Source organism: Mugil cephalus, chromosome 20 (assembly GCF_022458985.1).
Source record: "Mugil cephalus isolate CIBA_MC_2020 chromosome 20, CIBA_Mcephalus_1.1, whole genome shotgun sequence".
NCBI lineage: Eukaryota > Metazoa > Chordata > Actinopteri > Mugiliformes > Mugilidae > Mugil > Mugil cephalus.
In genome coordinates, this window is record NC_061789.1 from 11,740,596 (window position 1) to 11,752,952 (window position 12,357).

The following is a 12,357-nucleotide window of genomic DNA, read 5'->3' on the forward strand; positions in this document are numbered from 1 at the left end:
GGCATCATATTAAACCTTCATATGTTTTACAATCAAATGAGACTGAATTATCTTTTACTTTAGCAGACAGGGATGAATGCAAGACGACTACATTTAAAATTTAGCATATATTTAATGGGGTTTGGTGGAAAGAGGAGTTGAGAACAAAACACTTTTCTTGTATTTTCTCATGAGCTATTGCTCCGACTTGGATGAGAATAACCTTATCAATGAAACACACGATTGTCCTTTTTTTGTTTATTATTAGGACCATTAGCTTTAGTTGAGACCAAATCTAGTCTTGCCACACACACACACACACACACACACAAAAACCCCATTAAAAAAATTTCAACAAGTAAAACCAAAATCATATACAATATATAAACTTCTTTAACTTTGTCTTAAAGTTAAATTCCGTGCTTGTGTTCTTTATATAGTTGTGAATTCCACCCTGTTATTGCTCTATGCAGTTTATCCTGACATCTCTTCGTGCACTGGAGAGCAAATCTTGTGGCCTCATTTACTGCCATTTGCAGTTTTTGTCTTTCTTTGAAGAGGATGACCTAATGACATGGAAGCTCTCAAGTTCTGACAAGACTGGAGCTTGTGTTGCATTTTCTAGTAACTGCTATGCTCCTTCCCATTTTGCGTGTTTAGTCCAGTTGAGTTGAGGATCCATCCCTGTTTGCACTACACATCGTGTTCTACTTTTGAAAATACGCAGCGTGCAGGTCACAGAGCCATTACACAACTAAATAGTTAACAGTCTTGGAAGGGTGTGTGCTCAAACTTGTATCAACCTGACAGTGTGTTATGGCAGGTATTTCCCAAAGGCCTGTTAGAACAGAGCCTCCTGTGTCTGGGCACAGAGACATCAATCTGATGCCTGGATTCAATATCTGCACCAATCTCCTCTTATTCCCGTCGGGCCGGTCCTTTTGTTTGATCTCTGTGAACGCATCCCCGTTCAGTTTGCGGCCCAGCGTTAATCACTTTATCCAAATCTCATCCGAGCGCGTAAGCGTAAAGAAAACCGGCATTCATGAAAAACAAATCCACGTGAATCACCGCAAACACGAGTCTTCAGGTTTGACACCACGACGTATTAAAGCGGGATCAGCGTAGCCTTCAACGGCGATTAAGAGAAAAGAAAAACACGCACTTAAAAGTGAAAACAAATCTCCACAAAGTCACGAGCTGAAGTGCTTCCCTTCAATACATTTTAAGGACCGGGTGTGTCCATATACTTAAGGTCGCATAGCGTGCCCCTGTATTACACATTCAGCTGTTTTAAATTTATAATGTTATGTAGCAAATTGGATCAAAAACATGCACATCTCACCAAAATATGTTTAAAATTGAATGGAGTTTGGTGGAAAGATGACAGTTTTAGACCATGTATTGCACCTTTTTCTGTTTTACAGAAGTTTCTGTTTTACAGAAAAAGTACAGGAATCAAGTTTTAGTTTTGTGTTTTTAGACAAAATGAACCGTGACATTTCCTTATTTGGTAAGAACTCTGAGCTGCAGGAGGCAAAACAGCAGAGGACAAGTAGGGACAAAAGTGTGCACAGACGAGAAGATGTTCTGTTCTTAACTTTAGTTTCCCCTTTAAGGTAATTAAAATCATCTTCACCTGTCAAATCTACACTGTCCTAGTATTTAGGTATGTGGGTGAGGTTCTTAAAGCTTCTTAAAAACTCGGAGCTCAGGTTGTAAAAGCTCTTAAATATTTTCCTACCCTGCTGTGAACTGTCACATCACGTAGTTTTTGTGCAACAACTGTCCTGGAAAAGTCTCCAAAACTTTGACTTCACGTACGTTTTATTTTTTATTATCTTGTAGTTAAAATTCATTTGTGTTAGGCTACTCCACGTGTTCAATACTTACTAGCAAAAAAACTCTGTTCATTTTAACTCCTCCTTCTCCTCAGCTGCAAACGCAAAAGTGCAGATTCTACCCACGTTTTCCAGCTTGGTTTTCTTTCCACGTTGGAAATGACGGCTGAATTATCTGCGCTGAATTAAAAGGCCGTAAGCAGACCCTGATGTATACTTTGGATGTAATTAACGACAGATGGTGTGAACAGTTCAGAAGTTCACCGAGAATCATTGGGATTTAAGACTTAACCCTTTGGCTGGCATTGTAACCACACAGTTGATCTTTTTTGTAGTAGTAGACATTCTCATTTTGTGCGTCTTCTAACCATTCCCAGTCATTCAGTTTGTAAAATACACAAATTTGCCCATGTGAAATTTGGCTTTTAGACTTTTTGAGCAACAGCGCTTTTAAACAGATGAAAATAGCTCGAAAATACACATCATGCAGCTTCAGTATTTCAACATTTCAATAATGATGTGTTGAAATTCTCAATTTGCAGTGTAATGAATGGCATTTAATCGTGATTAATCATATTTCTTAGTTTAAGTGATTAACTGACAGTTCTCAGTACATAACATGATGCAGAAAATTAAAAGTGACTACAGACAGTTCAGCTTATGTTGCATCCACATCAACATTATGCTTTCTGTTTCTTGCAAAAACAATCTAGAGCTGATGTTGAATCAGGCGAGGAGAGGAGCATCAACGTGCGTGAGATTTCATTAAAGCTGTTCAGAGAAGGAGCGACAGATGAACGGAGGCACCAATAAACAGACGGGGAGATGACAGCTGAGAGGGGAGTGAAAGACAAATAGCAGAAAGAGAAGATTTACGGGTATGGGTGAAAGCCAAGGCAATTAAAAGAAAATTCCAAGAATTCAGGCGCCACACCCAGAAAGAGTGTGGGGGGGAGGGGGTCGGGAGTGTGTTCATGTTATCTAACTGTGTGTTGAATCAGTTTGTTCTTTTCAAAAAACGAAGCAATTTAACTGTTAGAATGAATTTAACTGTGTGACAATAACTGAGAAAACTGAATTAAAGTTAAAGTGAAAAGTTTTTCTTTACGCCAATCACATTAAAGCCAGTGATAGCTGAGCAGAATATCGTCATGTTGAGAAACAGGTTTGAATGAATTACAGTTTTTTTTTTTTCAGAATGAACCTGGAACACTGTGAGCGTGTTGTTGAAGTTGGATGAAACATCCTGTTAAAACAATTAGGATACATTAGAATCATAAAGGTCAGCCAGAGACAGGCACACCTGTGTATAGGCCCCGCCCCCAGTATCAGGTGAGGGCAGGTCCTCTCAGGTGACATGTGTTATGTAAATCTTGTGCTGCAGGCGGAGGTCCTCGTAAAGGGGGCGAGCTGCTGGAGCTTGATGCTGATTGGACGCGGCGCTTTTTGCTTCGGGCTCATTGAGTGTTTCGTTGAGAGTATGAAGTAAAAAAACAAAAAAACAAAAAAACAAAAAACAGACTGACTCAGACCCGTCACTGCCTTTAAATCTCATCCTGTGCTGACTTTTTACGCTTTCTCCATGATTATCGTTGTGTTCAAGCCTTTTATTATCTTTAATTGCTTCCCCTGTTAAAGGCACTTTGAAAAGCTCCATATAAATAAACTATTCTTGTTTTTTTTAATCTGTTAAACCCCAGGCCTCTTTTGCTCCTATCAAAAAAATTAAGCAATTTAACTGTTAGAATAAACTTAATTGTGTGAGAATAACTGAGAAAACTGAATTAAAGTTAAAGTGAAAAGTTTTGACGACATTCGACAAGAACGTTTTATTGGCTTTATTCACAGAGTTGTATACCTAACAACATGATCACCATTTCTCTGTGTCCACCTCCCCCTTTCCTGCCCTGTTCATGGTCTCCACCAGCTCCTGAGTTAAAAGTCTGAGTCTTGGCTGTATTTGTAGAAGGTTAAATTGTCACAATTTGTTAAGTCAGTGCTAAGAGGGACATTTTAATATGACGGTAATCTTTCTGTTGGACGGACGTCCACCTGTCTGATTATTATAATTATTATAATTATTATAATTTGACACCGTAGCTACAGCCTAAAACCCTACATAGACCGTAAAACCTCCCTAGAAATGTAGCTACATGTTGCAGCGACGCAGCCAACGGCGCAACGGCTGCGATTGGTCCGCTTGGTACTAGCATATTTCTACTTTAGCATTTCCAACTGCTTCTCCATCTCAGCAATTTTTTGAATGGTTTATTTCCATATGTTCCCATAAAGATGTAACTCATCAAGGAAACGTTAACAAAAACCGCAGGTTCGCTGTAGGTTACAGCATCTAGTCACACAGAGGTATAAACTCCTCTTAACTGCAGCTCTCTGTACACAACGCTTTATGAGACATTACTGAAACATCTTAATGCAAACTATAAAAGCAGAAACTCATAATTTTTTTGTGAAAGGCTGGATTCGCCCCTGTTAGTCTGCTTTTTTCCCCACAGGTGTCAATAAAGCTCCTAAAACAAAATTCCTGCTAAAATGAAATCCAACCAAAACTACCAGCTGCTCCTGAGTCACATTTATGATTCTGAGCTTTATAATGGGATTTTTGTAGCACAAACAGTAGGTAATGATTAATGAGAACCACTTTCTTAAGATACTGGCACAAGTTGATCAAAACTTCAAGCTATGGGAACTCCTCAATCAATCTGCCAACATTAAGGTTTGTTAAAATTTACAATTTACTGCAAGTTTCCTATTTATTTCCAACAGGAAAAGACAAGTTGTTGGCTCCAACATAAAACCTCAAAGCTCCAGCAACTTGATTAATTCCCCCTTTCTCTCCCTCAACCGGTTTCAGTATCCTGAAGAAGTAAGTTGCTACTTGTTTTAAAACACACGCTCATTTTGGCCTGGGAGACAGATCTAGGAGTTGCGCCAGAGGAGAGGCCTTTTACAGGGTACATAAATCCTTTATTTGTGTCAAACACAGCTTCTCCAACTACACTAAACCTCAGCTTTCTAAAATATCCCAAACCCGAGACCAGTGCCAACAAAGTGCAGGTGATTATATTCAAATGTTCTGGCTAAAGTACTAGTCTGTGGTTTGAAACTCTAGTATTTGTTAGTGTGTAGTATTTGATGTTAAAGTTGCCCCTGAAGCTATAACAAACCTTGTGTCTCCTGTATATCTTTTTCTAAAAGGGAATTGTTTTTTTTGTCCCTACGCACACCTGCTCACAAGCTATGGATCACAATGTGCTAAATTTCACTGAACCAGAAAAAATAAAAGTTTTCTAACTTAAATATGTTGAAAATATGGATTTCTACTGTATGTCGAGAGCTCTACTTTGACTGTATGAGATGTTGGTGTTTTGCTGTGGTAATACTTATTATTAAAGTTTAATTTGGAGAGCCATGTACTGTACAATATTACGTGTCTAAATCTGAAAAAAGCAGTAATTTTTTTTTATTACAATTAGTCTGTGTAATTCTGTAGTATGTGTGCTTATCATATCATTATATTGTATACGTAAGTCGACAGAGGCTATGGAGTTTTTCTTCTGATGAAAGACATATCCAAGCTCCTTACTTTCCCAAAATATCCATTCTCCCAGAACCTGGTGGAAAAATGTGTTGTTATTACACTTTTTCCTCAAAATTGTAGTATGTCTGCCAGAAAAACACACCACAGACACAGTGAAGCATGGTGGTCACAGCATCATGCTTTGGGGCTTTTTTTCTTCAGCTGAAATTGGGGCTTTAGTGAAAGTGGAGGAAACAATGAATTTGACAGATCTGGTACAGATCTTTGCAAAGAACAGTGGGAATATATTCCCAAGTCATGACATTTTATAGATACTGTGACATATGAAATAAATGTGACACAGTTCTTCATTGTGTCTGGACTACCGTAGTTTACCACATCCCAAAGGTGCTCTATTGGATTGAGATCTGGTGACTTTGGAGGTCACTGGAGTACAACTTATTGTCACATTCAAGAAACCAGTTTGAGATGATATGAGCTTTGTGACATGGAGCATTATCCTGCTGGAAGTGGCCGCCAGAAGTACACTGTGGTCATAAAGGGAAGGACATGGTCAGCAACAATACTCAGGTAGGCTGTGGCATTTAAATGATGGTCAGAAGAAGAAAATATCCCCCACACCATTACATCCCCACCACCAGCAGCCGGACCAGCTGATACAAGGCAGGATGGATCCATGCTTTCATATTATTTACGCCAAATTCTGATCCTGCCATCTGAATGTAACAGCTGAAATCGAGACTCGTCAGACCAGGCAACGTTTTTCCAACCTTCTTTTGTCCAGTATTGGTGAGCCTGTGTGAACTGTAGTCTCAGTTTCCTGTTCCTGACAGTAGTGACACCCGGTGTGGTCTTCTGCTGCTGTAGCCCATCTTCTTCAAGGTTCCACGTGTTGTGCGTTCAGAGATGGTATTCTACATTCCTTGGGAGTAACGAGTGGTTATTTGAGTTACTGTTGCCTTTCTATCATCCCCAACCAGTCTGCCCATTCTCCTCTGACCTCTCACATCAACAATTTTCATCCACACAACTGTCTCTTACTGGATATTTTCTCTTTTTCAGACCATTCTCTGTAAACCCTAGAGATGGTTGTGCGTGAAAAACCCAGTAGATGAGCAGTTTCTGAAATACTCAGACCTGCCCATGTGGCACCAACAACCATACCACGTTCAAAGTCACTTAAATCCCCTTTCTTCTCCATTCTGATACTCGGTTTGAACTTCAGCAAGTTGTCTTTATCACCTCTACATGCTTAAATGCATTGAATGGCAGCCATGTGATTGGCTGATTAGCTATTTGTGTTAACAAGCAATTGAACTGGTGTACCTAATGGCAAGTGAGTGAACTTTAACGTATTTAATTTTAATGTAAAAGTGACAGACCAAGGAGTTAAAACAAGTTCTGCACTGAAGCATTTCGTGAAGGTTTTACTGACCTTAAAAACACTTGTCTTGATGTCAAGTGAACATACCTGTTAGTTTCCCCTGCAGCCTGCAATCAGCAGTTTGAAATGATAGAAACTTGCCTGCAGCAGCAAAGCACTCAGATACACCCAAGTTCTTTGTAGTCAAATCGTTAAAGTTATACAGTTGGTGACACATGAAGAGTTTTGATGATTTATATCCAATCAGTGAGTGATAAACAGATTCATTATGCTCAAGGAAAATAAGAAAAACTGTGTCACATATAGTTGTAAACTAATCGATCTCACAGATTTCTCATCAAGAATTTAATGTAATCTCTAATTTAATCTCTCATTAAGAATTTATTTTGCATGACACATGGAGAATCTCTCTCAAGATATATAAATTTATAAGGGCTCTCGAGAAACGTTGGCCCCTCTAGGGTTTTAACCCTGAATGGTGTTACTGACCTGAAGTCAGTATAGTCTGATGCTCCTCCTCTTATTGTCAGCTTTGTTTGCTCAAGATTAAACAGCTCATCGTGATCAAACCAGTGGTTTACTCTGTAATCCGGCATGGCCCGAGAGAGATGAGGATTGTGTAGGTGTCACATTCTTTTTCTTTTCTAACCACCTGTTCACTTTGCCTGAAAAGGTGATTACATCTAAGTGGTCTTCACCGTGTCTGAACTGGCCCTGCAGCGTTTCCATCACCTTTAGTTCACGGATGTATGATGTGAAATAAAAGTTGGCGAGAGAATCCTGTAATTCACTGTAGAGCGTATGGGTGGATTCCACATTTCTCAGACACACCCAAAACCATTATGTTTTCTGCTATTTATGAGTTAAATAAGATCAGGTGTCTCCTCCCAGACTTGGCACAAGTTCACCATCTTTCCCCCCTCCTCCTCCGTCTCCTCACTTACTCCTCTAACTGTATAAAAGTCAGAGAATCTCTGTACTCTACACTTTCTCCTCTTCAGCTGAAGCAGAAAGACAGCTTCCTCATCCTCACCACAAATAAAGATGATGTCCTTTTCCAGAACATCCAGGTCCAGTGGTGGAGCCTACATGGGCAGCAGTAGGTCCATGTCTGGAGCCATCGGAGGCTCTGTCAGAATGTCCTCCGGTAGCTCCTCCATGTCCATGTATGGTGGCAGCAGTGGTGGAGGTGGTGGAGCTGGCTATAGCTTCGGCTACGGTGGTGGTGCAGGTGGAGCAGGTGGTGCTGCGTTCGGGTTTGGCGGCGGCAGTGACGGTGGCGTCGACAGCATGAGCATCTCTGTCAACAAGAAGGTCACCATGCAGAACCTGAATGACCGCCTGGCCACCTACCTGGAGAAAGTGCGCAAGCTGGAGACAGCCAACGCTGACCTGGAGCTGAAGATCAAGCAGTTCCTGGAGAGCAAGTTATCCCCATCTGCCAAAGACTACAGTGCCTACTTTAAAACCATCGCAGAGCTCCAGGGAAAGGTAGGCTCAACTTTGTTTAGTCATGTGGCCACCAACAGGAAGATGTGTGCACTCTCAGCATCATCTTTGTTATTTTTTTCTTGTTAAATTAATTTTTTCATTAATGTGTTCTCTCAGTGAAAGTGTTTTCAACTCTTTGGTCTTCTCATTAAATTGTCACGTAGTGTACTCTAAATTTTAAGTTTTATCTTCCAGATCCAGGATGCCACCAGAGTCAACGGAGGCCTCTACCTCTCCATTGACAACGCCAAGCTGGCCTCTGATGACTTCAGGATCAAGTGAGTGAAGTACTTCTTTACTGATAAAAACATATTTCTAAAATAAATGAAATTAAAATTAGATCATGCCAATGCATTACTTTTTCTGATGTGTTTTTGGTAGCTGAACACAACCATCCTGAGCAAATGCAGAAATTAAACCTTTGTGTTCCCTACAGGTTTGAGAACGAGATGTCCATGCGCCAGTCAGTGGAGGCCGATATCGCCGGGCTCAGGAGACTCCTGGACGAACTCACTCTGGCCAGGGCCGACCTGGAGATGCAGATCGAGGGTCTGAAGGAGGAGCTGATCTTCCTCAAGAAGAACCACGAGGAGGTCAGTGATCTCTTTTGATCTTTTGTTTAAGGGGTCTGGTTTGGGGTTCAATAGGATCTGGGCTGTTTAAATCACGTTAGAATTTTGTCTCTTTACCGTATCTGTAGGAGCTGCTAGCCATGCGAACTCAAATGAGTGGTCAGGTCAACGTGGAGGTGGACGCCACTCCAGGAGCAGACCTCAACAAGATCATAGAGGAAATAAGGGAGCAGTATGAAGCTGTCAGCGCAAAGAACCAAAAGGAGCTGGAGGCCTGGTTCCAGGCCAAGGTGAGAACAGGATTGTTATTTCTACGTTGGTTTGGTGCACACAGAAAATTTCGAAAACTTTCTGTTAAATTAGTCGTTTTTGTGCTCACATATGACTTTAAAAACAAGAAGAAGAAGTCGCCATTATAACATGAATAAATAAAATTACTGCTATTGTTTTACTAAACTTAGTGTATTGTATGTAGTGTGGTTGAATAAATGAATAGTTCTGCATGTTGTGACCATGCTGTTGTTGTTCCTCCACAGTCAGACGAACTAAACAAAGAAGTCGTCACCAGCACAGTAACTCTCCAGACAACAAAATCAGAGATCTCAGACCTCAAACGAACACTACAGGCCCTGGAGATAGAGCTACAGGCTCAGCTCAGCATGGTAAACATAACAGCACAGAAGATGTCTTTTTTTATTCACTGTTTTTCTGAGACAACACACTAAAATAATGAGCCATCTCTCTATGTGCTGCAGAAAGCAGGGTTGGAGAGCACACTGGCTGAGACGCAGAACCGGTACTCCATGCAAATATCAGGTTATCAGAATCAGGTGAGCATGATGGAGGATCAGCTGACACAGCTGAGGGCCGACCTCGAACGTCAAGGACAAGAGTACCAGATGCTGCTGGACATCAAGACCAGACTAGAGATGGAGATTGCCGAGTACAGGAGGCTGCTGGATGGAGAAGCCTCTGTGAGGTGAGAAGTCTTTCTATTTAATAAAAAGTCCCAAATAGTTAGACTGGAGTCTGCCAGCAGGAGATAAAAAAAAGGTTATGCAAAGCTTAGATACACAGAAACAACATTTTGTCAAATTTCATTTTTCAATGTGGCCATTGTATCAGCAATGACATAACAATACTGACAAGAACAGAACTGTGTCATCTGCATAATGGTGGTGGCAAGAAAATTAAAGTGTATATTAGGATGATGAAATATCTTCAAATAACTGCCTTATATCAGAAAGCATCTGATAAAAAGCTATGAACGTTATTAAACTTGGTTTCTGTATCAAATATAACTGTTCTGTTTGTCTCCTGCAGTGTAACTGCCTCCTCTGCATCCTCCACATCCAGCACTTCTACCGTCACCAAAAAACAAATTGTCATCATAGAGGAGGTGGTAGATGGAAAAGTGGTGAGCTCCTCCAGAGAGAGCAAGGAACTGTGAGCTCCAGGAGAGGGTGTCCTCAGAGAAACAAGAACGCAAATAAAAGTCTGCTGAGGTGCTTCAAAGTAAAACATTGTCTGTTGTGTCTTCTGTTCATTCTTCAATTCCGAATTCAAGGGTCTGATGCTGCAGTTTCTGTAATGACCACCAGGCGGCGCACCACGAAGAAAGGATGTGTGCGCAATTACTTAGATCATGAACATAAAAAAAAATCTTTCATTCAGTGATGTCCACTCATTGCTTACTTCATTAATTATAATAACAGGGTGGTCAGTATTCTCTAGTTGGATGCAATATGTTTGTGTGTGATTGTCAGTGCGAAGACAGTGCGAAATGGATGGAAGGGTGGAAAACAAAAAGATGGTACAAGAGCAGGATGAACCAGTTGAGCAAATGGGCTCATAGTGAAGGTAAGTGGAAAAACAACAACTGTGAAGCAAAAGAATGAATCACAATGTGGTGAAAAGTGGCCAATTAAGAGGCAGCATGCAAAATACCGCCAAAGATTAATGGGATCTCTCCAGAAATACACAAAATTTGTCCTGTGTCCACAAAAAAGGAGGATGGAGGATGGAGGATGGAAGGCTTTTGTCTTTGCCCATGTCCTAATGCTAGACCCATCCTCCAAGTTCACTCTATTCAAAAACATTTCGAAAGAGCGCAGTTCTAATAGAGATAAGAGTTTTCTGTCCATGAAACAGAAGACATCTTCCACTTTATTATGTACTGTTGTAAGAAAATAACCATGGCAACAACCAACAAAGACTTGCACCTGACGTTGCGCCAGCTCGTAAAAACAGGCCACATTTTTTGTGAGCAAAAACATCCAACCAGGGCAGGAAGCAGCAGAAATCAACCTGCTGCAGAGTGTGTCACACTCATGAACGCAGTCTTAATCCAGCAGTCACAGGTTACTCCTGGAAATCTGCTCATGAACAAAAACTATTATTAACCTTTACTCACCTTAAACCCTTATATTGTGTTAGGGTCAAATTTGACTCGTTTACAAGTTAAAATGTGCAAAAATTAAATTTTCCTCGTTTTTATGGGGACAAAGGTTCATCATATCCTCAAGAACATTTACACGAAATATTTGTTCACCATTTTAGTAAATTCTGAAAGTCTCTGAAAAAGAATGGGACATCTGTGCTGTTATGGCTCAAACATGTCCTGCCAAGAATATTGACAGTTGCATGGACCCATGGATCAAAGGAATGAAATCAAACTTGGCTCAATTTAGACTCACTCAAAAATAAAAGCACTGTTGAAACAAAAAATGGGGTAGATTAAGTAAATTTTAACTCGCCAACACCAAAGATGTGGGCAGATTTCTAACACATCATGAGGGTTATAAATGCTGTGGAGGCGGCATGTCTGCATGCTGACACTTATCTGTGGTTTTACTAAGATAACATTTCAAACACAGGATTTGACTTGTTCAGATTTGAGACTCAGTATGTTTTTACTGTTGCTAAATGAAGTGCGTAAAACGGCTTTATTTTGTCATAGTGTTTATGGATCAGCCAGTCGCTCAAAAGCAGAGAGGGCCCACACAACACACAGATGTGAAACAAAAGACAGGCGTGTCTCTAAACAAGTTTATTTGAAATGTAAGGTTTCCCTTTATGCAGATGACTTACTGCTATTTTTTGCTGGCTTATCTAGCTCTACTTCTGTGGTGCTATCAGTCTTACAATCATTCAGTGTAGTTTCAGGTTAAAATTTGAATTTAAACAAAAGTGGGATTTTTTTTGTAGCACACACACTAGGTAATGAGTGTGAGAACCACTTTCTTAAGATACTGCCATGAATTGATCAAAAGTTGCAGCTACGGGCACCTCTCAATCTGTCTGTAACTGCCTTATATTTTTTATTTTAATGCACTTTTCTTATTTATTTCAAACCATGCCAATTATACTACAACCCCTTAATTTGGGTGACATATGGAATAACAAACGTCAAATTTAAGTCTACAGTCCTTACAGAGGCCAAAGGCAGTGTGTGCAATGGCAGTTCCGAATATATTGTTCTTCTTTCTTTCTATTGTTTCTTTGACCGGTTTCAGTATCTGAAAAAAGGAA

At 40.3% G+C, this 12,357-nt stretch overlaps 1 protein-coding gene across 1 annotated transcript; it reads left to right on the plus strand.

Annotated features, from left to right (window-relative positions):
• Window positions 1-7,743: 7,743 nt before the first annotated feature.
• LOC124997654 (keratin, type I cytoskeletal 13-like) lies at window positions 7,744-10,347 on the plus strand. Its single transcript, XM_047571542.1, has 7 exons — window positions 7,744-8,254; window positions 8,450-8,532; window positions 8,691-8,847; window positions 8,955-9,116; window positions 9,363-9,488; window positions 9,582-9,805; window positions 10,150-10,347. The coding sequence occupies exons 1-7, from the start codon at window positions 7,808-7,810 to the stop codon at window positions 10,274-10,276; spliced, it is 1,326 nt and encodes a 441-aa protein (XP_047427498.1). The 5' UTR covers window positions 7,744-7,807; the 3' UTR covers window positions 10,277-10,347.
• Window positions 10,348-12,357: the final 2,010 nt, after the last annotated feature.

Excerpts from the sequence above, each read along its gene's own strand:
- LOC124997654 (XM_047571542.1), top strand. The coding sequence starts at position 7,808 with ATGATGTCCTTTTCCAGAACATCCAGGTCCAGTGGTGGAGCCTACATG. Across the intron at positions 9,117-9,362 it reads AGGCCTGGTTCCAGGCCAAG|TCAGACGAACTAAACAAAGA; the intron begins GTGAGAACAGGA and ends GTTCCTCCACAG. Across the intron at positions 9,806-10,149 it reads GATGGAGAAGCCTCTGTGAG|TGTAACTGCCTCCTCTGCAT; the intron begins GTGAGAAGTCTT and ends TGTCTCCTGCAG.